The sequence below is a fragment of the Nesoenas mayeri genome (genome assembly GCF_963082525.1).
Source record: "Nesoenas mayeri genome assembly, chromosome: 4".
NCBI classification, from domain to species: domain Eukaryota; kingdom Metazoa; phylum Chordata; class Aves; order Columbiformes; family Columbidae; genus Nesoenas; species Nesoenas mayeri.
This window is the reverse complement of record NC_137540.1, coordinates 24,829,018-24,854,428: the sequence shown is the minus strand read 5'-3', so window position 1 is coordinate 24,854,428 and position 25,411 is coordinate 24,829,018. Positions and strand designations below refer to the sequence as shown.

Genomic DNA, 25,411 nt, shown 5'->3' with positions numbered 1-25,411 from the left:
AATTTCATAAAGAGTAAAGGGGATTTTTAAGGAAAAGGATAAAAAGGTGCTATCATCCTTGGCAAAAACACAGAATGGTGTCTGGCAGGAATGTATGAACTTGGATAATTTTTCCTTTTCTGTCACTAGTATGTCAGTGCAGAATCTTTCAGAAACCAACACTATTAAAGTATTGAGATTAATTATATCAACACCTTTGTTGATAAAGCATGCAAAGCAGCCACACTACACATGAAAATCTGAAGAATCAATAGAATAACACACACTGATCTGCAAATAAGTAAACAAGCTATAACAACGCCTGCATTTTGTAGTAATTAACTGCATCTTATTCCATCTCCAGAAATGCCCCCACTTCACTAGATAAGAATGGCTAAGCTTCCAGTCTGCAACCATGAGCACTTCGAGTGCAGCACTTACTTGAGGATGTTACAACACCATCAGTGAGGGCTATGTACTGCAACAAGAAATGTACATAAATTCAGATTACTTGGAAACAAGGCTGCTGAGACCAACTTTACAGAATGTCCTGGGATGGTGCTGCACGTTAGCAAGGTCACCACAATGAAGCAGTAAACCAATGGGCTTGTCACCATTTGTGGCCTCAGTAGCAGTCCCCTCTCCACTCTCTTATCTGCACACAGCACAGGTCTGGTGGTGCTCAGCCATGGCATGACTCTGGTATAATTTGACAGGTCTACAAAGACCAGCCAAACCTGCCTTAATTAACTCGCAATAATTACAAACTAATTTCTGAAGCGTCACTTTCACCAGACAAGAGAAAATCAAATCAGTAACAGCTTTTGCATGAGCACCTAGCTTGAAGAACAAAAATAACACCCCAAAAATAATAAAAACTTCATAAATGCATAAAATCCAACATAGCCCCTAAAATAGCAGGGATTCTCGTAGGATCAGTAGAACTGTTGCTGCATGCCAAACAACTGCTAACTGAAACCAAGTATCTTTGCCAGATATATCAGCCAGTAGTTCTTAAAAGCTGAGACAGATACACGCACTTAAATGTAGCATTATTAAGAGCAAGCAAGAGCAAATATTTTCAACTTCCTAAGCTAGGAACTGCAAAAAACCCTAAAAAGAAGTATGAAGAGGAACAATTAAACACCATCCAAAAAATCCCTCAAGAGGTCATCAGTGGGGTGATTGTCCAGGAAACAAGTCACATGGATATGTCTGGCATACATGAAACTAGTTACTACACCACTAACCAGGAGCAGATGTAAACATGGCCATATATTCTACACTTTTCTTCCTGAGGGACATAACACAGGGCACAGTTTTGCAGCTCCCCCCAAAAAAATGACAAAATCAGAATCTTTGCAATAAGGGACTTAAAAACGTCTCCATGCACCCTTGGTGCCGCAAAAGGCCAAGTCTTTTCCGAAGATCAATACAGTTAAGAAGATTTACTAGCTTTTAAGAGAATCAAGGCAGATGCCTATTAATTTGTGAAGTGGAAGAGAGAACACCAATAGTTGCAGTATCTCTCAAGCGATTTACTAAGCCAAGGTGCGGGGGAATAAGGCTGGAAACTAAGATCACGTGAATTGGAGAAAAGTAATAGTGGACAACCTACCAAGTAACTATTCACTGCAAGTTCAATTGCCTCCAAGTGCAAACGTGGGGGCAGAAACCAAAAGAATACAGTATTATCAGGTACAAAAGGGGTAACATTTGGAGTTTGCTTTGCTGAGGCAAAAATGTGACATCACTATCACTTCTCTCTTAAATAAAAGTGGGGCAGAGGCTGTTGCTCAGATTTGAAGATTTTAAAATGCAAAAATCTCACAATATTCCTATTAAGTTACATTAATAAAATCAGTATATTTCTCTTAACTAGTAAGGGTTTTTTTAAAGTTTCATTTATTGTATTTCTAAATCCATTCATGACAACAAAGGCAAGAAGAGGAAGAAGCAGGGAAAATACAGAATGGTTTCTTGATTTATCTGAGAAGCATGAAATACCATCAGCCACATGTAACCAAAGTTTAAGTTCTTAATTGCTTTTTCAAATTTTTCAGCTTCTGCTCACATGCATTCCCCAATAATGGCAACATGTAAACTCCAGAAGGCTGCTGAGCTGAAGAAGTCCAATTTTTTTGGTCTTAATACTTAGAGATTAAGCAGTTTAAAATTACCAGGCATGAAGTAGTTGGAAGCAGCCACAAAACAGAGATCCAAGTACAATCCAGTGGGAACATGGCAGCAGCATGTCATTCGCCTGCTCCCATTCCCTTTCCTAATCTTCTAGCTCTTGGGATGGAGGGGAAAAACAAGCATCTTGCAGTTTTCAACCACAGAACAGTTACTAAGCTCCTCATGCGGCTATTATCGACATATAATGCTACAAATTAGTGACAAGTACATTTAAACTCAAGGAGCCAAAAAAACCCACATAGGAACAAGCAGAAGATGCTTTTTGCAGACCTGCTGTAAAAAATTCAAATATTTTAGTGAAGCTTTTGAAAATGTGTCTTGTCTTCAAAACAGAAATGTTTCACTAACATATCGGCAGGAAATACACTGCCTTCACCACCAAAAAATCTTTAGTGAATCATACCCAAAACTTCAGAAGGGATGCAACATGACCCCATGTTCTTCCTTGACCACAACCACTGTTACAAATATACTTTAAGATTCAGCTATCTTGTGGCCTGTAGCTGTTTTTCTTCACATCAAAATTAATCCTCACATACGAGGAATCACAGCATGCTACCACAGAAATCAGATTACACAAAGTACAAAGGCAATTTTTACAATCAAACTAACAAAGACCTTTGACATACTACATGACCAAAATCCCCATGAGTCACAGAGAGCCTTTCAGGCAAAAAGGAAACTAAAGAAGAAAAAAGCCACAACTAAGTTTTTTATGAAAGCAACACATCATACAAATTGCAAATGGTTGAATTACATTACATGTACATGTGAGTGCACTGCTTGCTAGAAAATTAGCATTGTAAAATACCCAAATATCTAACTCTGGATTGAACAACTCCCTTATCACCACAAGAAGGAAACATTACATTGTACCATCAATTACAAAACAAGACTGGTAAATAAGAACATTCTAGCTGCTGTTGATTACAAGAAGAGATATTGAGTAGTATTACTGAAAACAAACAAACAAAAAAAAAACCACCCCCCCAAAAAAAAAACAACAACCAAAACAAACAAAAAACCCCCCACAAACAACCAAAAAACAAAACTCCAAGCACTCACCCAGAATTATTAGCATCTAGAAAACTAAACCACTTAGAGCTCAAATTACTTTCCCATGGATGGCTCACAGCTGTTACCTAGCTCCCACACGCCAGTTAAATGTCTGTTAACAAGGGGCAAAACCAGATACCATTCTGCTAATATTAGTCTGCATTTCAAGCCATGTCATCTTTTCAAATTTGCATAGATAACTATCTACCTCAGTCATCAGTCCACATTTCCAGGATTTGCTATTTGTGGCTCACAGCAAGCCAAAAACCCAGACTTCCATCTTGTTCTGAAGATGGACCAGGATCAGCAAGCTGATGGTAAATCTGCTCGAGAACTACTTAGTGCCCTTTAAGGGTCTAATCCTCACCAGTGCTAGGTAAATTCCAGAGCACACTGAAAAGCAATGGCATTATTATGTGAACACCATGTGCTGATCTAATAGTGCAACTTTCTACAGAAGTAAGAGAACATCAATATGCATATGTTTGACAAACGACTGTCATGACCAGGCTAAGAATGCAGAAATAGAGATTTAAGTAATGAGGGTAGCCATTTATGATCCAATGATCAACAAATGCATGTTGTCAAACACAGAAAGATTCCATACACATCTGTACATCCTCCTTTTCTCTTAAAAAAGGAGTGCTGAAGGTCACTTTTTCATGGTGACATTGAAGTCTTGAACACTGCTTGTTTAGCACACACCTTGCAGCAACTTTGCAGGAAAAGAACCATATAGATACAATATTCATTGCAACAGAACACTTAGAAGCAGTTCGGTTTGCTTTCTGTAACTGGAAACTATGTTCTACTTCCAAGCCTAGTTTCATGCAAACTAAAAATAAAATAGAAAGAAAAAAATCAGAACATTTCCCTTCACTCTTCCCATGCTTTCCATGCCAATTTCAGTAATTTTCACAACACACAGTAGCACAAAAGCTGAAAAACAAAACTGCACAGGTGTTCGTAAGATCACTGAACACATTCTGATGGTGTTCACTGCCCTGAACAATCCAATACTTGGGTTTGTAGATTCTAGAATCTCTATATTTAATGAAGCATTTCTAATCATAAGTTCCGTGCAAACTTTGTGGTGAGACCAAAGGAAACAGCCCCAACCTCAAATTATTTCTCTGCAATGTTTAAGAGGCCAAAATCAAAGCATTAAGAATCTGAAGTAAAAATTAATATATATGTAGTGAACTTATCCTGAATGAATAAAAAAGCAAAACAAAACAAAAAACATCTAACAGAAATATGAAAAGTACTTATCACTAGGCCTAAGAAATGCAGATTTCAGATTTTTTAATAGAGCTTGAAATTAAGGTCTTGCTTTCCACATTCTGGATACCTCCTGCATGTCAAGCTACAGAAGAATTCAGAACACAGAGTCACATTGCACCAAGCACACTCTTAAAAACAAGAAGCATGAAAACTGCGATCATAGGCTTGTTATCAAGTTCTCTGCACACTTTTAACAGGTGTTATCATAGTGGGCACCTTTTAAGATCAGGCTTGCTGCCAATAATTTCAGCAAGAGTGCATTTTCGCACTATATTTATGAGCAAAGGTTCATCATGACCCTATCCATTTTATTGAGTCTTTGTGAATCAGGAAGCCCAATGATTATGCAGTGCATGAAACGTATACTTCAGCAGTGCTGCCTAGTCAAAACGTATAATACATTAAGTTCATTCTAACCCCAAAACCCCCACATGCAACACTGCTTTCCGTGGGGTATTTCATTTTCAAAAATATGATAACATGACACAGAAAAGCATTTTGTCCTAAAACTTAATACATCTTATGCAATCATATTATTTGTTACAAAGTTAAAAGAACACAGAGATGAAACAGGTAAAAAAAATCTAATACCATAAACTGCAATGCTTTCATGGTAGTGCTGTCAAGATTCAGACATCAGTGAAAGCTGTTATGGCTGCTATTGCTTTTTAAACTTATCCTATAAATATAAGTTGTCTTTCCTCAGTTTTGAGTCCAATGGAGCACTGAAAGAAAAAGCAAAAATAGCTCAAACAGTTATAATTCAGTCATTTGCCAGAAACATGCTTCTAGCTGCAGATCTCAGCACCGCTACCAGCCTCAAACATGACAGTACTTAGCAATTACAGAAATATATTTACTCACAGAAAGACTGAGCTGAAGATAAACAGCTCACCTGCAGGCAAACCAAGACTTGGTTCAGATGTCAAAAACTACTATTACCCTCTCCCTCCTACTTCAATCTCTAGATAAAGCACCTCCACATTCCTTTTGGGAAAAACTTAATTAAATAACAAGGACTGTGCAATAACTGACTGGCTTTCATGGAATGAAATCCTACATTAAGACTTCGAGTCAAGAGGTCAATTCAATAGGAGAAATGAGAATTTCAGTGAAATCTTCACCTCTGCTCCAGAACCAAGTGGGCCACTTCAAATGCAGGCTTCTCAGACCTCTTAAGTCTCATTTATCATAACACAAAAGGCTGAAGATACTCTGAAACACATACTTGTAAATTTTCTTAGGTGTAAATCAGAAAACCAACAGTTAAGCTTTTGGATAAGCAGCTAAAAAACAAAATCCTACAGACAGGCATAGCCAGAAAGAAGCATTTCAGTGACTAGGAACACACATTATCTCTTACAACCTTTGATTTCAATATCCTGACACCGTAGAGATACTTACCATATCTTATCTATCCCTGGAGATGCTTTATTTCAGAGAGCGTACCAAGGCCACCTGGAAGGAAGAGTTCTTTGCATACACTTTCCATGCTGCTTACTATATCCCTTTCTGTTCTTTCAAGATATCTGTCCCGATTCCACTTCCATGGCAAACATGCTCTACCACCAGAGCTGGACAAGTCACCACTACGCTGTCTAAACTGATCTAGAAGCTTCACCTCATTCTCAGAATAAGAGAAGAAATAATTATAAACAAACTTTAATTGTGTTTCTCCATGGGAAAAAGTTGTGGGTGCTTTTTTTGTTTGGTTGTTTGTTTGTTTGGTTTAGTTTTTATGTTGCAAGATCACCTAGCTCACAGCTTGCCTCTTTACTACATCTAAGACAACTTCATATGCACAAAATAAGCTTTTGCCAATTGCCAATTTATAATTTTGGGGATTAGAGATTAGCAATGTTGTTATGTATGCCAGGACACCAAAGCTGAACTGCAGCCTTGGCAGGTTATTTGCTGTGACTCAGTTTCCCTAGTTGACTGCTAGACTGTGTTAAAGCACTACATACCTGCAATGAGTTGGACACACCTGAATCAGAGAGTGTCTCAGCACCTCAGTAAATTCCCCCAGAATCCATCTCACAACATGCACCCAAAAAGCTCTGTGTCAAAGTATACAGTCCATCAGAACCAACTGAGCAGCAACAGTACAACTTATAAGTGACTACAAGATGAGCTTATGCAAAATTGTATGGCATCTGCATTGTTGCTTGTTATCTGGACAACTAAGAGAACTCTCTTCCAAGGACAGAGCTTATTTTGCAGCCGTAAACAAATATTATAAGCATAAGCAGATATAACCAGTCATGATCACAATGTCACTAAGAACTTTTGCTAAGAATCCATGACAACCAACTTGTCAAACCTTTATTCAACCTATGTCTTTTTGTTGACATAACACCAAAATTTGCCTTCCTGTTCAACAGAGACACTGAGGTCTTATTTTTCCCAGTCATTGCAGTAACAATGGTAAAAATTCACAAGTAGCCTCCTTCTTTCATGTTTTCCACTTATCTCCTGTGAGAATCCATAACTCATACACAATTGTTAACTTTTTTCTTCACAGGAAACAGAAGTGACAACCTTTGCTGGTATCACATTTTGGATGCTCGATTGACTACACCCTTGTTGGTCCCTTTGCTGCGGCCAGTTCACAGCACTGGGACCAGAACTACTCTTTGTAAGTGGAAAAAATGCACTCTTACTTCATTTCACATTCTGGACACTAACCCAGCAAACAAAAGAAACTTATTTCAAGAAAAGATTGAATAAACTACAAAAATCCACAAGGCTCACGGTTCCCACAGGTTCTTAACTGCTTGCTAGCGCCAGTGCCACAGAACACCTACCTGTGCAATACAGAAATGAGCTACAATTCAGAAAGTGAAGGTGACTTGTTTGCCCAAGTTAATTTCAGAGGAAAAAAACCCTTCTTAGAGAAACAAACCATTTTATTGGGTCGTTTTACATCCAAAACAAAATTAAGAACATGCTAGTTAATTTCCTTGTTTGCTGTGTTTTCCCCTCCCTTTTTGCCAAATACACACAAGCACGCATCAACTATTCCAGACAACTGCAATTCACAAAGATTAATGGTATAAAAAGATAGGAAATGTAGTTCTTTGGAAACTCGACACCCAACATGTTTTCTCTCATTTGGTAGAAAAGCCTTCACGGAAGCATGTGTATAACCAAGATTTATCCATTACTGCTGGCATATTATCAAATGAAAAATCACAGCTGTAGGTAAGAGATCTTACTGTACTCCAGTTCTTCTAATTAACATCTTTCAATGTTGCTACCATTTTGCTAATCAGTAAAATAGTATCATTCATTTTAAGCATGCTCCATTTTCTTACTCCCTCTGATGCTCTACATTTTGTCTCTAAAACTGACGGGTTTGTTTTGTCATAAAGCAAATAATTACAAAATCACTCAGCACTGCATTTTTTCAAGAGTCTTCTGTTTAAGCTTACTGACTTAAACATTGCCTTCAAAAATACTTGTAATGAAACAAACCAAAAAGCAGAAAAGCTAAGATTAACAAAGGTAAATGGAAAAATTAATCATCTAAGTCTGCAAACTCACCCTGTTTGCGTATGTAACAGCAGAGTGAAAGCAAATAGTTTTAACACAGTAACAAAATATGCATGTGGAACACAGACAAAGTAATTTCCACCCATTCTCTACAGAAGACAAGATATGGAGGCCATTGTTCTGCAGACTTCCCAGAGGATCACGGTTCTAGATTTATCAAATACGATACCAACGGCAAACTATAGTAAGGAGAAAAATCCAACCTTATTCCTTACCAAAAGCTGAATACACAATTTGTGTAAGTATCCAATCCTTTTTAATCAGTTACAAGGAATACTAAGAAAATATCAGGTGTTCTTCACCACAAATTTAACTGGCTATAGTCACAAAATTCAAAATAGTAGTTCCCAAAGTAACCATGATTCACTCAATCAATGCACACTGTCCCCTTCCCATTTCTTTACATGCTGTTGAGTGAACACTCCCTATGTGACACACTATACATGCAACTCTGTGCAGCATATTAGAGGAATGGGCAAGGTGAACAAATTACCAACTCCTATGTGCTTCAAGTAACAGTTATCGAGTGATATGCACATGAGAGCTTTACATTACACAATTAAGGTTTTTGGGTTCTTTTTTTTTTTTTTTTCCATGTGAAGATTAAGCTGGTGTCACCTCTGCCGTGTTTATTAGAGGTGTTAGCTGTTTTCTTTTTAAGAATGGCTGGAGGAAAAACACCCAAACAATCTAACCACTTGATCACATACCAGTTATAAGAAAATCCTTCTTCTCTTTGGAAGTTCTGGGTAATTTAAGCTTCCATTATAATTTTAAAATGAAAATCAGCAGCTAAAACCCCTTATCTGTCAACAAACTGGTAATCGCATATTAACAAAACAAGCACCTGCTACAATTATTTTGGATTTACTGTGAAAAAATATCATAGCAGTATTATCCTTATTGCACTGTTATTTGAAATAGCATATTTTGCTACTTTGAGCACTACATGCATGTGATCAGCATTACTTTTCTTATATTCTTCATTCCTCGCATGTATTAAGACAGCACGACAAGGAAGAAGCTGCCAGGGAAGAGCAGGGCCATCTTCCGCACTAGCAAAGCAGCAACATGCTCATGGGATTACAGCAGTGCATAGCCACATCTTCTCCCAAATAAACAAGAGGGTAGCACTTAGGAAGAAAAACACTGAAAGTACATAGAAAACAAAAAAAGTTCACAGTAAAGCTCTCCCCAGACACTACAATATTAACAATTAACTAGGTTTTAAAACACTAAGCTTTTACTTTTTTGCAGATTGTGTTTCCTATATCATTCAAATATTGGGGGGGTGGGGGGAAAGCAGATTAAACTACACAGGCAGACCTGAGACCACTGGGAATTTTTTCATTAAAATACTATCAAAACTCAAACACACACCTCAAAAAACTTTTCAAGAACAGCAGAAGTTTCTAAAACTTTATTCACAGACTTCTTGAGTCCCTAGCAAAAACTGCTGTTACTCCAAAGGAAAAAAAAATTTTAAAAAAACAGTCAGAGCCTAAATAGAGATGGGGATTGGGTACATGCCTGAACTCAAAAAAAGATCAGAGCAGAGCCCAAAACTGAGGACATTACTCCAGCATAGGCAGCAACACATTCAATTACAGAAGCATGGCTTGTGAAGAGGAACGAGGCACAAGTTGGAAGAGTCACGGAACCACTAGTGTATGTCCCAATTTGGAACATCAGAAAACTGAATCTCTCACATCATGTAGTAATGTGCCCCTATCACTGAAAAAGCAATTATTCTGGAGGTCTCGTTCTTTCTCATGCAAGAAAAACTTTAGTGTTTTCTAATGTTGTCAAGTGAGCGGCTGTACTGAAACCCACATGCTGCTTACCAGTTTTCTAAGCAACTGAGGAACCCAAGCTACTGAAGTGTAAGGACTGGCAAAATACAAATCCTTGAATCAAGAGTTCAAGAAACCTTTTCCACTTCTTATTGGGAGCTCCTGCAGCTAAGAATAAAACCAAAACCAACCAACCAAAAAAAAAGCAACAAACATGAGTTTGTCTCCTGGGTACCAGTTATGAATCCCACCATTGTAGCATATGAATTCTGTCGAACATTAACATGTGCTTCTAACAGCATGCAAAAAAAGAAAGCACTACCTCTACAGCAAAGGAAGGTAACAGTAGCACCAACAGACCAAGCAAAAGATAAGGAAGCACAGCTTATTGTGAAGTAGAAATCAAAACAAACACCTCAAAATGTCATACTACCTTTTTTCCCCATGAAATATTTTAAAAACAAGTATAAGAGAAGAAAATCTTAAGGGGCTTTGACTGCTTTTCAAAATCTATATTAAAAGATATTTCAGTCTATAAGATAACAATGTCTTCAGGGCTGAAATCCAACAGCATTCTTCATCAGCACACTTCAAGTTTGCCCATGGTTAGCAGATGCTCAACCTGAAACCATCTAGAACTTTGAGAATTCTAGTTGAACTGTCATTCAGTAACAAACTGAGCTTGGACATCATGGAAGTACAAGCAAAACAAACAACAGCAGAGAGTTCTTGGTAAGTGATCTTAACAGTCAACCTTGCATAACAAACTTCTGAAACTCACTACATTACAACAAGCATCAAGTAACTTTTTTAACCCAGTAGAGAAGCTGAGCTGTATTTTCTAACATACTCTCCAAGCCGTTAAGATTGCCTGTCCTACGGAGCAACACAGCCACACATCTCTCTGTAGAAGGCATGTAGCCAACAGTTAGCACTTGCTGACGCATACGTAAACTGGATATATGAGGGAATAAAAAATAGACATCTAATGCATTTTGTTTTATGAAAGGATTCCCCTGACAAAATACATATTCTCATCTTATAACCTGCTATTCTTCTTGCCTCCAACAGGCCAGAAAGTTATTGTGAATTAAGCCAACCACACATACAAGGCATTGCCTGTTATTGTCAGCTTTATGTAAGCAATGCAAAGAAGATTCCCAATATTCTTCTATATTTAGTATTTGCTACAATAACAAATATATTTCAAGCAACCATTCAGAAGGATGAAACTACTGAAAGACCATTTAAGTATCTGCTCTTTCCTCACTTGAAATTTTAAGTCTTAAGAGCTTTCCTCCTGATTGCCCTATGTTCCAGTGGACAATTTCACATGCTCCCAATACCGCAATGCTTTCCATAAATCAAAACCTCCGTATGAAACATTACGTAATTAGTACACAATGCGCTTCAAAGTCAAGGCCACAAATAAATCAACGCATTCTGACTGCCAATATACCTCCTAACGAGCAAGAACGATCAAGAGAAGCCAGGACTACCCCAAAAGACGGTCCAGGTCGATTTGCTTTGAGCTCAGAGACTGCCCGCGGCCGCGCAGCAGGACGCTGCAGGGACAGGTGTGCCCTTGCACCGCGGTGACTTAAGGAAACGTGGAAAACACCCCACGCCTTTCCCACCGCGCCCCGCTTGGCAGGGCAGCGTCCGAGCGAGCATTCCCACACACAAAGCCAGGCCGTCCTCCCCCTACACCGAGGCCGGCGCTGTCCCGGCAGCCGCTCAGCGGGCAGCCCACGCCGGCAAGTTCGGCGAGGAGAACGAACCCGGGCCTAAGCCGCCGCGTCCCGCCGCCGTCACAGCCAGAGGCCCGGGACCGCCCGACGCGGTGTCCCGGGGGAGCCGGGCCCCGCCGGCCCCAGGCCCGGCGAGTCGATCGCTAGCGGCCGTTGGCATCGCGCGACGCCGGCAGCGGCCGCTCGCCCTCCCCCGCGACCGTTACCCCCGCGCGCCCCCGGGCCTCACCGCAGCGGCGGGCGGCGCGGGAGCGCCCGGGCTCGGCCAGCGGCTGCCACCCTATTTCGAAAGATCCGCCATTTTCAGCCCGTCACCGCCGTCCCCCGCGGCCCGCCCCCGCCGCACCTGCCCCCGCCGCGCCGCCCCGCCTTCCGCAGGGAGCTCCCCGCGACCTGCCCCGCCGCCCAACCCCAACTGCTTCCGGACCGGCAGGGAACGGGGAGACGGCGGGTCCCACGCAGCACCCCCCGTCCCGAGGGGGAAGGCTCCCCGCCGGCTCCCCGGGTCCGTTTTAAGCTCACCGCTCCGCTACAGCGTTGGGTGCAGCTGAGCTCAGCAAGCAGCGGCGAAGACTCCTACCGAGCAGGCATCCCCCGCGGCGCAGGGACAACCAGGTCTGCTGTCCCTCCGAGCCCGGGGAGGCCGGCGGGGCCGCCGAGGAGCCCGCCCCGCCGCGGGGAGCGCGCCCAGCGGGGCCGGGCCTGCGCCTTCCCGGCGAGCGGCGGCTGTCAGCGCTGCCCCGCTCCCTCCCCGCCAGCGGCGCCGTGCCCGCACCCCCTTCCTCACCCTCCCGCCGCCGCTTTCCCGCCCCTCACACTCACCGTGCGGGCGGGCGCGCTTCCTCCGCCGCCGCCGCTACCGGTGCCTCTCTCCGCCGCCGTCGCCGCACAGCCTCCACGCCTCGGCGCAGACGCCTCCCTCCCCGCTACCGCGTCCGGCGGCCACGGCGGCGGCAGCGCCCGCGACGAAGCCGCCGTGTTTGTTCAAAATCACGCGCCCCGCGCCATTCCCCCGCCGCATCCCATAATACTGCGCCGCGCCGCCCTGGCAACCGCCGGCGCAGCGGCCCCGCGCGCGCCGCCCCGCGCTTCCGGGCCCGCCCCGCAGAGCCGCCCGCTTCCGGGGTCGGCGCGCGCGCGCTACCCAGGGAGGACTCGGCCTAGCCCCCGCCGGGACGCGCGCGCAGCCAGCGCGCGATTATAGATCTATAGACTTTATACATTTAACACGTGCCGTCACACGGCTGAGTGGAGGAGGTGAGTGGGGGGTCCGTCCTGGCTTTTATCCCCGCGGCAGAGCTCTGCCCGCGCGGGACGCTCGCCGCCACGTGACCGCCGCCGCGTGGGGGCCCTTCTAGCCTGCCGGCGGCCCCGCTCTATGGTTGGAGGAGGTCTGCGGGCGCGCGGCGGGGACGGCGGGCCGGCGAACATGGCGGCCGCGGTGAGGCAGGACCTGGCGCAGCTGATGAACTCCAGCGGCTCCCACAAGGACCTGGCGGGCAAGTGAGTGCTGGCACCGGCTTCCCCGTGGCGTGGTGAGGCAGTGAGGGGCCGTTGGGGGGCTATAGGGGAGGCTGCAGGGCCCTGGGCGGGGCGGGGGGGGAGGCTCTTGCCGGAAAACCAACCAACCGAAAAACCCCAACCACTTACGGTTCTTAATTTTTTGTTCGTTTTTCATTTCTGGCGACGGCTTGCTCTGCACTGGCCGTGTCCCAGCGCAGGGTCCCGCTCGGGGCCTGAGCTCTTGGCCGCCACTCCCTCCTGTCTGCTGTAAATATGTCGCTATCTCTATTATTAATTTTTCTATTTTTTCATTAGGTGGGTGTTTTGGATGTCAAACCTTTGGGGTTTGAGCTCCTCGCAGTAGTAGCTTTTCTTTCCCCCCGCGGGTTCAGTCAGCAGTCGATCAGTTCAACTGAAATTCTTGAGCCCCAGCTCAGTTGGTTATTTTCCAGAGGAACTGCTTCACCTCTTGGAGTTTCATGTAAAAACTTCGAAGCATTCCCCTCAAAATATGGCTTCAACTTGAATGTAATACTTGATTACTGTTGCAAACACTGAGGTTAAGGCCCAGGCAAAGTTTAATAAGCTTTATGAAGCATGAAAACTGAAGTAGGTATTTTTTCAGGAATAAGCGCTTAAAAACGCATATTCTGTGCCTGTGCTCATATCAAGTGGCCTTAACGTATTTCTACCACCCACTCTCCCAGCACCATTTCTCATTGAATGTGGCATTTTGAACGTTTGACTAACTTTATTAATCTTAATTCATGAGAGAGATGGTTTTAATTACTTTTTCTACGCACTATCCTAGTGACTTGTTTGGCGGTTTTTAACCTTCAAAATTGCATGTGTATTCATAGATAACAAAATTATGAGTTATGTTATCTGATAATCTAGCCCTAGAATTGAAAAAGAGCCGGATACCAATTCCAGGTGAATGTTCCTGACATTTGAATGCAGACACTTTGGAAAATTGCCACCTCAGAGGTATAGCAAATATAAGCAAAAGGAGCGCTGTGCCATAGAAAATGAACAGAAAACCAGAACTAGTTAGGCAAAAAAATATGTCTTATGAGTGATTTTTTTTTTTTTTTCCTAATCTGTGGACAGATATCGCCAAATATTGGAAAAAGCCATTCAGCTGTCAGATGTAGAACAACTTGAAGCTTTGAAAGCTTTTGTAGAAGCAAGTAAGTGCATCTGATATCATTGCTTGCACACTGAGTAGAGGCCTGAGGTCTGTGGTTTTGCATATTTGTTAGCTGCATATGAGGTTGTGTAAATACATTATATTTTACTCCTATTGGAACTCAAACACAACTAGGAGAGGAACCGTCATTGCCGTATTCAGAAGTTAAGGGAAAATGGACTCATAAGCTTTATAAGTTACTATAACTTTCTAGCCTGTCAGTGTGACAGTGTCAGAAGGTACAAACATGAAGCAATCTCTGTTGGATGCTCAGATTAATGCTGCATGCTGAGTGGTATTTAAACTAACAACTCCCTTCTTCCCTGGTCTCACGTTAGTTTGGAGAACTGTCAAGAAGAAATGGTTAGGGATTTTTTTGTGTATGTTTGTGTTGCTTGGACGTTTGGCTTATTGAATACCTCTATAAATTATACCTGTTGTAATTTTTAAGTTCAGATTAAACTTGGTGAAATTTAGCCTAAAGATTTACTTTGTCCAAAATGTTTCAGTAGTTGAGAACAGTGATTCAGAATGAAACATCTTTCTAAACCATAAATAAGAGTGAGAAATGCATTATTTTCTGTCAGGGGTTAGAACTCTGGTGACCTCTAGTGTCACCATTTCCAAGAAAAAAAAAAATCACTTTAAAAACAAACTAAAAAGCCCCTTCACTTAGATACAGATCTAAAAACTTGAAAGATTCAAACTTAACATGAGAGCAAATGATCACTTGCAGTGAAGACACTGACAAGCATTGTATCCATCTTGTGTTTTTCTTCCATGTGTCTCTGAACCAGTGGTGAACGAGAATGTTAGTCTAGTGATCTCACGTCAGCTGCTGACAGATTTCTGTACTCATCTTCCAAGTCTTCCTGACAGCACAGCCAAAGAAATTTACCACTTCACCTTGGAAAAGATACAGCCTAGAGTTATTTCATTTGAAGAGCAGGTGAGAGATAAATGATGAGGGATTTTTGGTTTGCAGGCTTGGCTTTGTTGGTTTTTTTTTTTCCTTCTGTGCTGACTATTTTCAAGTCTTTAAAATGCTGTTCGAAACAGACATTTCTGTTTAGAGTCCAATTTTGTGAAAACTTGTGTGAAATGCAGAGTATATAGGACCGTGCAAAGAATACAGACTTTGTCTCTTCATCTGGATGCTGGACATGTAGTTCCCGCACTACCAGAAAATGTCTTCTTACAATGAAACAATACTTGAGCTACTGGAGGCACTGTCGAGAGACAGACTTGTACTCATTGTGTTGCATCTTACCCATATAATAGAACAGCCAGGTGATATGAGGAGAGAAGCATCTTGAGAAATAGTTCTTGTTTCAAAATAAGTATCTGTTTGTATATATATACTTAAGCTATAACCATTTTAAAAAGAAAAATTGTTTTCATGAAATCCCAATTCTACAGTTACCTGCTGAATGTACTGCCATTCTTTTTCAATTTGGTTCTTGGTTTTGTTGTACGAGTATTCACCATTGTCTGGGAGTTCTTAAAAAATATGTTTATACAAAAAAGCCTTTAGGATCTAGTACTTGACCAGAAAAGCAAGGCAGTTTCTGTCACAATTTGTATTTGCTTCTCTTTACTTTTTGTCTTTTAAAGCAATTTTTATTCTAAGTCTTAACTGAATGTGTGCCTATATGTTGTGATGGTTATGCGTAAATTAAGCCTAAAAAACCAGGTGATTTCTTGTTTTTTCAACCACACTTTTGGGTATAAAGCCTGGATTGTATGCATGGATATTTCACCTGTTGACAGGTGCTCTACAAAGTAGAACTTTTTGCGTTAAGATCTAGTCATAGTTCACCTCATTCATATCTCACAGGCATGGTATGAGGTATAACTGCAAGAAATGGCATGTGAATCTTGGTGCTCCAGTTCTTAAAAACCTTGTTTCATCTTTTTCAAAGCTTTAGAAAAGGTTACTACTTAGCACTCCCTGAAGATAAACTCATTTAACTTGTCACAAGCTTAAGTGGAAATGCATCAAGTCAGTACTCAGATTTAAAAAGCTCGGTTTTGAAGTTTGGTGTGGGAGTCCCACACAGGACTCCTTGCGTGGGAGGAGTTGCATATGTGTATGTTGCCGTATCTGTGAAGCTGGGGTATCAGTTGAGGGGGTTCATGAACAAGAACAAATAGTGGGAATGTTAATACAGAACTATTCAACTTTACAATGTTTGCTACTTACGTTATTATTGTTTAGGTCGCTTCAATAAGGCAACATCTTGCATCAATCTATGAGAAAGAAGAAGACTGGAGGAATGCAGCACAAGTATTGGTGGGGATCCCGTTGGAAACAGGGCAAAAGTAAGTACACGGTTGTGTTGTTAAATATGCTTACTCCCTTTGTACTGAACTAGACCACTAAGTGATAATTTTGGGGTTGCATATTTTCCCAGAGTTTTAGTAGTTTGGGCCAGAGCTACTGCCAGATGACAGAAGTGTAGTTTTAAAACCATGTGTTAAAGTAAACAGTTCAGTAGGTCAAAATACTGCACTGGAAGTTTTGCACTATTTATTAGTCTGTTGATAAACAGCTTTTTTCATGGTATTTTACAAAAATGCTTCTAAGGTTACAAAAGGTTCTTGAAAGGTGGCAGTTCTTCCATGTGTCTGCCTTTACAGTTCAACCTGAAGACACAAGTTTAGAAAGGGATATGAACAAATGCAGTTGAGATTTTGGGGAGGGGTTGTCGTTGTCTGTTTGGGTTTTTTTTTTTTTTAAGTCTAGAACCCTTGCTGTTAGTTTTCTCTGGCTGTCCTTTCTAACCTCTTTCTCTGTATGCATGTAGAAGGAATTGCTGTAGGTTTTGCCCATTTAGCACTTATTTGGTCCAATTCAAGTTTGCTTTTTTACTCAAGTGGCTCACCATTTATGGCAAACTTCCAATCCACTAAAACCAGATTATTAGAGTGCACGTTTGTGTCTTGGTGGACAGCATTATTTCTATTGGTGTTTGTAGGAGCCAGGTCTATATTGGCATTCATCTCAAACTTCCTTATCCTGAATGGAAAGCATTTTGGAAGAGAGCGTTAATTAGGGAAGAATAAAGCAGGGTAAAGTGAAAGTTGCCAAGTACTTAAGAATCATTATATATGTTTAGAACAGAAAAGAGCAAGGGTAGTTTGGAGCAACTCTGAGCATTTGCTTTTCTGTTTCTCTACAGACAGTACAATGTAGATTATAAACTGGAGACCTACCTGAAAATTGCCAGACTGTATCTGGAAGATGACGACCCAGTTCAAGCAGAAGCTTATATTAATAGAGCTTCCCTGCTTCAGAATGAATCAACTAATGAACAGCTGCAAATCCATTATAAGGTTGTCTAACTTAGTTTATTGCCTTCTTTTTCTGAAGGGAAATCATGCCACATTGAGATGTTTCTATGCACTGCCACTAAAACTGTCGTAATGAGAAAAGAGACCAAGAGAAAAAGCTTCTAAATGGCCTTGGGAGCTTGAGAGCCACATCTTAGCAATAATTAGACAGCTCATTCCTTATGATTTTGGGGGAAGTTTGTAAAGGTTCCTTAAATGCCGACTTTACTGATTGAAAATAAATCATAGGCTTCACAACTTCTGAAATATTGTTGAAAATATTGCCTCTGCCTTTGTCTGTAAATGTAAGAGGAAAAATAATCATGTCTGATATTAGAGACAACAGAAGGCCTCTCACCCTGTACTTAAATAATAAGTACTATCCAGGAAAGTAGCTTTAAGTCTCAGGTAGTAAAGTAACTGACTTTGCTGCTTGTTTGTGGGTTTACTGTATAAATAGTTCGTATGATGATTTCTCAAACCATTTTAGTTACTGGGGTCAGTAGTCATAGCTATAGCATGGCAGCACCAATCAAGTGTGGTGGTGGTGTTTAAAATTCTACAGCATAAAGCGGATGTGCCATGAGGTGTAACTTAGGATGCAGTGGTGCTCGTTTGTTGGTTTTCCCTTTTATTTTTTTCTCACCTGGTGCTATGTTTTAAAGTGTGTGCTCAGTTGGAAGTGTAAATATTTACTGTAAGCATTAGAAAAGCACAAAGGAAGGGGGAGGAGAAGTATGAGGTGTTACAGCGCTGAAAGGGAAACATGAATTGCTACTTAAATGCTAGCTGTCAGTGTCAGTAGTGAAGGGGAAGCTTACATAAGTACAGTATTAGCTGTACAATATTTCATTTACTGAGTTTATGGCATTTATACATTTGCAATGTTTAGCATATGGATAGTGTTGGGCAATACCCTTTCAAATGCTTTCTGTGATACTTTAGCAAGGCCTTTCCAAGTCAAGCTAATTGTTTGAAGACACAGATTTCCCTAGGGTGCACTAGAGCAATATTTATTGAAGCTGTCACTTGATACTGTGGGAATTTATACACACCTGTGTTACGCAGCCACCGCTGTTAGTTTTCTTTCTATGAGATGTATTTTCTGTCTAGGTTTGCTATGCTCGAGTTCTTGATTACAGAAGAAAGTTCATTGAGGCTGCCCAAAGATACAACGAGCTGTCCTATAAGAGCATAGTCCATGAAACTGAGCGACTGGAGGCATTGAAGCATGCTTTGCATTGCACTATTTTGGCATCGGCAGGTAAAACACACATTACATTTTTGTATAAAAGACCCACCATAGGTATTGCCTATCTCCTGAAGCAAGCCAGCTTGTGCATTTCTTGTGGGAAGGGGGATCTTGTCACTAAGACTTGGTGAGGAATCCAAAATTGTGAACACAGCGTCAAAATTATTTATTAGCATAGTGTTAACTCAGAGTTGGATTATTAATACTTCTGTATCTTTGCCAGTGATAAGCTGGCATCTGCTAAAGATGCAGGAGATAGTGGCAAACAATGTTTTGGAACTGAACACAACTGAGTTCCTTTGGTAGAGCTTTGTCGGTTAATTGCATGTATTGAGAAAAAAAAAATATTATAACTGTGGTGTTTACCTGTGTCACAGTTTAAGGCAAGGTGGCAATAAACCGTGGCAGATGCTCCCTGTTACTCCCTCACTTCCCACCACCCCTTTCCTTTAGATCAGAAAGATGATAGGGAAGATAAGGGGAAAGGAAGAGAGACTTAGACTTCAAGTTGGAAGGTTCTAAAGGCTTTTACTAATGCTACTAATAAATAGAGAATGTATACAAAATATACAAAACAAATCTCGAATGCTCGATGTGGAGTTGGCGTCACTCCAGCAGCAGAGCTGGGTGTGCAGAGCTGGCTGCTCCAGCAGGTGCAGGCCAGGCCCACAGAAGTCATGGGCAGGAGTTCACAGCAAACCAGAACTTGGTTGCAGGGATGCGGGGCCTGAGGCCTGTAGATCACAGGCAGACAGGCAGGGTCCTCTCTAGATGCCGGCCATGGTTGAAGAGAGCTTGACCCTCATGATCACCCTCTTACATAGGGGTTATGACGGTTATGGGATGGGATACTCAGTTGATCTTCAGCTGGTCAGTTCTAGTCACCTGTTCCATCCACCTCTCCTCAAACACTCCCCTCTCACAACAGAATGTGGGAAAACTTATAAGTCTTTCTTGGCTACCATAGTAATAAATCTAAATGTGAGCTTCTTCAGCATTCCATTGGTCTTCTTATCAGCACCGAGTACAGCATCCTAGGAAAAATATGCAGGCTAAAACTCAGAAAAGTACAGCCACCTAGAAGAACGCAGCTGAAAGAAAAATCACTAAAAGAGAACTGGTCTTTTTCTAACAAAACCAGGACAACCTGTAAATGTTCAATGATTTGGTGATCATTTATGGGCATCTTTCTTGATTCTCCTAGGACAACAGCGTTCCCGCATGCTTGCTACACTCTTCAAGGATGAGAGATGCCAGCAGCTTGCAGCCTATGGCATCCTGGAGAAAATGTATCTTGACAGAATTATCCGTGGAAATCAACTGCAGGAGTTTGCAGCTATGCTGATGCCTCACCAAAAAGCAACTACTGCTGATGGTACATATTTCTCTAAAACCTTGTAATGTTAGGTGTTCATCCACAGGAGTCAGATTTGCGCATTGCAGCAAGAGGTGTGATGGAAAAGAATTTAGTATTGCCTATATGATTATTTAAAAGTTATTTCCCAGAAAGTTACCCTCATGAGTATGGTTCAATAGTAAAGCTTCTTATCCATAGTTCGTCTTTCTAATTGGCTGCTAAGGTTTTTAAATACTCTTCTGGAAGCTTGTAAAAATGTGGTTTCTTTGTCCTCTTCATTGACAGCTTCCCAGTGTTTCTAACCTTGTATCTGGCCTTTAGAGCTTCTCCATTTCTAAGTCAGTGTTTTAAACAGGATGCTCAGAAACGTGTGGCATGCACATAGGCTGTAAATGGTCTGTGTGCATGGTAAATTTATTTGAACTGCTCTCTGATGGTTGACAGATGGTGAGGCAACGATTTGGACCTCACGCTGTCTCTGAATTGTTTTCTGATCCATTCCACTGACATCTTCCTGGCTTTGTTCTTCCTGAAACCTCTGAACAGTGAGAAATCATGTGAAGTAATAACGTCGCTGGAATTCTAAACACACTGGTCTCAATTTTCTGAATTAGAAGAATACTGAAGTGGAAAAATAAAGAAGCATAAAATACCTCTCAATCAGGCAAATCTACCTGTTCAACAATACTCATTGATTAAGGACAAATAAACAACTGTGTAATTGCAGAGGTGAAAACTGGTTAAAGGTTCTTATTAACGATAAGCTGCAGTCCTTTCCTTTGTTTGTGTGTTGTTTATTTATAACCCATACTCTTTATGAGTTAAAGAATGCCAGTTAGTTGGTATTTAATAATACGCTTATCTTCAGCTGGAGGTTAAAGGTCAAATTAGTTAAATTAATAAATCAAGAAGAGAGAAATTACATGAGGGTAATTACAAGCACAGTAAAAGAGAGATTTGTTGGACCCCTGACATGTGTAATGAATGAAAAAAAAATTCATTTAGCAAGTTTGAACTGGTCACAGGAGGTCAAACTCCCTCAATTCTGATGTTGGGTCTTGTAGCAAAACCAAGGGCTCCATGTGATTATTCTAGAAATTAGAATAGGGTTTAAGCTACCTATCTTAAAACCAACCACGTGACATCCATTTCTTTTTGATGACTTTCTTCTGTCTACCATAAACTGATGCAAGGCAGGTGCATCTGGACCTTCTGCAGACATAACCCTTGGGAAAAAAAGGCATTTTCCATCTGCTCTACAATATAAACCACATATTTTAGTCTTACAGTAATGGATTATTTTTCTCATCCAAACCCTAAGGTTCCAGTATCCTGGACAGAGCTGTTATTGAACACAACTTACTATCTGCAAGCAAACTTTACAACAACATTACTTTTGAAGAGCTTGGAGCGTTACTAGAAATCCCTGCAGCCAAGGTACCAGTTTTCTACATATTGGGTTAAAACAAGGAATATCAGGGACATGAGAAAACAGCTGTGGTAAATATTACGAAAATTAGTTAAATATTAGGAAATCATTAAATATAATAATTAAGTATTCCATGTTTTGAGGAAGGCTAAATATCTAGCATATCTTATGAGAAGGAAAGGTACATGATGTGGAGTGAACAACAGTGGAGTTAGATGCTGCCGATACAACTTTCATAATTAGTGTTTTCTGTAGAGCTTTTTTCCCTGCCACGTGTGAAGAGGATGAAAGACCCATAAGGACTATTAAGTCTTAATAATGTTTAACTTATTTTGTAATGGAAAAAGTTTCTAACTTCTTTCTTCTTTGTTTCAGGCAGAAAAGATAGCTTCTCAGATGATAACAGAGGGTCGCATGAATGGATTCATTGATCAGATTGATGGAATTGTTCATTTTGAGAGTAAGTTTGACCATGGTAATTTATTTTTTTTAGCACCATTCAGAGCAAGCTTTTTGAGTTGTTGCCTTAAAACCTATGGAAATTTAAGTTTCCTAGTATCTTCCATCTGAAGTGAGCTTGCTGTGTCTTGCTCTGGCCAGGAGGCGGCAGGGTTTGCTATAACACAGGACCACACTTCACCCACCCTCCCTCCTTGCTCCACCTTCTCTTACCCACAGGAAAGTGTGAATTTATTCCATTGGTCGCCTCGTAGGAACAGGTTCACCAAGAAGTTCTCTGTCCACTTCTACTTTGCAATGCAGGAGTTAGGCTTTTAACGATCAGCCAAAATCATTGTAGCTTTTGAATACAGATATGAGCATGATGTAGCTGCAAAGAAGGCTTCTTCAGCGAAGTAGGTGAGGGCAGTGGCAGAATAAAAGGCTGCAGTTGAAAAGGCAAGGGAATTCCTAAGACTTACTTTGATTTATTTGGTGTTTTCTTTTGTTTTGTTTTTCAGCTCGTGAAGCTTTGCCAACTTGGGACAAGCAGATCCAGTCACTGTGTTTCCAGGTTAACAACCTGCTGGAGAAGATAAGTCAGACAGCCCCAGAATGGACAGCACAGGCAATGGAGGCCCAGATGGCTCAGTGACTGCACAGCTATTGTCTGAAGGGAGGCAATCAACCACCTGCTGTGCTGAAAGAGCAGGACTGTGAACCAAACTAATAACCCACCTTCCTTTCCTCACTTTCTGCTTTCACTCTCGCTTAGGACACAATTAGGCGATACTGTGTTTGGTGTGACAGTCCCCCAGTTCTCTGAGCAGAGGATGCTGCTGTTGCTTCCTCTGCATTGCACTCTGCTGTCCAGAAAGCTGTGATTTCCGTGTAGAAGCAGCTGCAATGTCTGCAGAAAGCTTTCATTTTCATTTATTTATTTTTTTTCCCTCCACTCTGTTACTACAGCTTTGTAGCTCCTTACTTCCTATGGTGCTTGTCCTGCTGTGAAAATATAAGTGCCATGTTTCTTTCAGTTGTAATTATTCTAATAAAGGCTGTTTTGAGTGTTGTAGCGACCTGGGTTGCTTTTCTTAAGCAGTACCATGAAATAAGTTGAGGTTTTGGAATTGTCAGTTTCAGGTCCTGAAAATGTTAGCTGAAAAACAGCTTGTTTCCTTCTCTGTTTATAAAATGCAAGTCTGAAGTTGTAACTGAAGGAAATACAGACCCCTCCTGCACTGGTGCAGCTGGGCACAGAATTATCTGTGCTTAAGAGGTGGGGTAAAGACCCCACCCAGTGAACTCGGGATCAGTGATGAGAACATAGCAGATGTGCCTTGATTATTCTCTGGGTCAGGACAAATTGGTGACGTAACAAAAATATCCATGGTGGTTTTGTGGAACTGGAGGTGTTGTGAGAGACTCTGACAAGGTGAGGATTTTGCGCTACAAAAGATTAGACACCTGAAATGGGAGTGGCTGGAGAATACAGATGATTTACATAATGAGATAGGAGTAGTTTGAACCTAAAATGCTCACGCACAGCAATGAAATAACAGTGGCACATCTGATGTTTATCATTGTGGAGCTGGACACTCATTACCTGTCTGCATGGCCTGCCAGATATATATGTCTTACTGTGCAATCTGCGGGAGAAGTTTTGATGGAGAGCTCTTTTGGTAGTGGAGAAACAAGGTGTAGCTTCATTGATAGTTGTTCCTGTCCAGAACAACTATGTTTTAATCTGGGGTGATCACGTTTGAGTTGCAATTCCAGCTTTGATGTGAATTGCCTTGGCTCTTTCATTTCAGTCAAGTAATAACACTTTCTGAGTTTTCAGTCTCATAATCTGGAGAATGGCGGTGTCCTCTCGACTCAAAGGTTTTGGCTTAATCCACAACCCTAATGCCCTTTTTTTCATTTATTTCTCTATTTGCTTATTTATTACACATGTCTATATTTTTAGGGCTGCTATATTTTTAGACAGGAGCTGGTGAAGGGTGGTTCATCCATAAATAGGATGGACTTGTGTCAACCTGGCAGGTGGTATTTCTGAGTCCCAAAACAACTGGCCAAGTCAGTTATGATGGCTTCCAGTTGGCAGCATCCTATAGTTTCTGTGGGAGGGGGAGTGATGGCAGAACAGCTGTGGGAGTAGGAAGGAACTGCCCACCTCTTGACATGTTTCATGTAAAAGAGCAGTGGTAGAAAATCTCCCAGATCAAGGTTGGGTGGCTGTTGACCTTCAGTGTGGGCCAACATAGTCCAGTCAAGGCTGGTGTCTGGCACTCTAGTCACTCCCCTCTGATACCCTTGAGGCTCATCAGTCTTACTAAATAACCTCCTGCATTACCCTCTAATGCAGCAAACGTAAATAATTTATTGGCTACAGGAGAGACACGGGTATCTCAGTAGATGGCAGTAAGAGCCAGGCTGACAAGAGCCAGTCCTGCATGCGCTGTAGACATCGGTACAGTTCTGCTTGTTCCAGAACTCAGAACTAGCCCTGGTGATCCATTGGACAGCTTATTTTATTTCCAGGTGACCTTATTTCCTCTCAGTTCTCCTGATTACTTAGAAGGCAAGTATAGTGGCAAAACATTTATACAGACTGTAAGACAGATCATAGAATCATAGAATGCTAGGGATTGGAAGGGACCTCGAAAGATTATCTAGTCCAATCCCCCTGCCGGAGCAGGAACACCTAGATGAGGCTACACAGGAACGTGTCCAGGTGGGTTTTGAATGTCTCCAGAGTAGAAGACTCCACAACCTCCCTGGGTGGCCTGTTCCAGGGCTCTGTCACCCTCACTGAGAAGAAGTTTCTTCTCAAGTGTAAGTGGAACCTCTTATGTTCCAGCTTAAACCCTCACCCCTTGTCCTACCATTGTTTGTCACTGAGAAGAGCCTGGCTCCATCCTTGTGACACTCACCCTTTGTATATTTGTAAACATTAATAAGGTTACCCCTCAGTCTCCTCCAAACTAAAGAGACCCAGCTCCCTCAGCCTTTCCTCATAAGGCAGATGCCCTTGATCATCTTTGTTGCCCTGCACTGGACTCTCTCCAGCAGTTCCCTGTCCTTCTTGAACTGAGGGGCCCAGAACTGGACACAATATTCCAGGTGTGGTCTCACCAGGGCAGAGTAGAGGGGAAGGAGAACCTCTCTCAACCTACTAACCACCCCCCTTCTAATACACCCCAGGATGCCATTGGCCTTCCTGGCGACAAGGGCACAGTGCTGGCTCATGGTCATTCTGTTGTCCACCAGGATCCCCAGGTCCCTCTCCC

At 41.8% G+C, this 25,411-nt stretch overlaps 2 protein-coding genes across 12 annotated transcripts in view; one reads left to right on the top strand and one right to left on the bottom strand.

The window, feature by feature from the left end:
- The window catches only part of LIN54 (lin-54 DREAM MuvB core complex component), a 41,537-nt gene extending 28,894 nt beyond the window's left edge, over positions 1 to 12,643 (bottom strand). Inside the window, exons 1-2 of one of the 10 annotated variants that reach the window (XM_080343902.1) lie at positions 12,440 to 12,643; positions 5,110 to 5,243 (exon numbers count right to left, since the gene is read on the bottom strand). Coding sequence is in view for 4 of the 10 variants with exons in the window: in XM_080343896.1 (XP_080200022.1) it covers positions 2,160 to 2,238 (79 nt within the window). In the remaining 6 variants the exon portion in view is untranslated. The other 9 variants (XM_080343900.1, XM_080343901.1, XM_080343906.1 and 6 more) reach the window with 9 other exon arrangements.
- A 210-nt stretch (positions 12,644 to 12,853) lies between these two features.
- On the top strand, positions 12,854 to 23,197 carry COPS4 (COP9 signalosome subunit 4). 2 transcript variants are annotated; one of them, XM_080343910.1, is made up of 11 exons: positions 12,956 to 13,120; positions 14,018 to 14,107; positions 14,231 to 14,310; positions 15,107 to 15,258; positions 16,528 to 16,631; positions 17,492 to 17,645; positions 18,756 to 18,906; positions 20,099 to 20,269; positions 21,573 to 21,688; positions 22,056 to 22,140; positions 22,640 to 23,197. In XM_080343910.1, exons 2-11 carry the CDS (start codon positions 14,058 to 14,060, stop codon positions 22,771 to 22,773), a joined length of 1,197 nt encoding a protein of 398 aa, XP_080200036.1. In that variant the 5' UTR covers positions 12,956 to 13,120; positions 14,018 to 14,057; the 3' UTR covers positions 22,774 to 23,197. The 2 variants fall into 2 exon arrangements, with proteins under 2 accessions (XP_080200035.1, XP_080200036.1); XM_080343909.1 differs by lacking the exon at positions 14,018 to 14,107 and having other exon boundaries at positions 12,854 to 13,120.
- Positions 23,198 to 25,411: the final 2,214 nt, after the last annotated feature.

What these genes read in the sequence shown, in the direction of transcription:
- COPS4 (XM_080343909.1), top strand. Translation starts at nt 12,996, where the DNA reads ATGGTTGGAGGAGGTCTGCGGGCGCGCGGCGGGGACGGCGGGCCGGCG. An exon ending in CACTATTTTGGCATCGGCAG is followed by an intron (nt 18,907 to 20,098) that starts GTAAAACACACA and finishes TGATTCTCCTAG; the next exon opens with GACAACAGCGTTCCCGCATG. An exon ending in TGGAATTGTTCATTTTGAGA is followed by an intron (nt 22,141 to 22,639) that starts GTAAGTTTGACC and finishes TTTGTTTTTCAG; the next exon opens with CTCGTGAAGCTTTGCCAACT.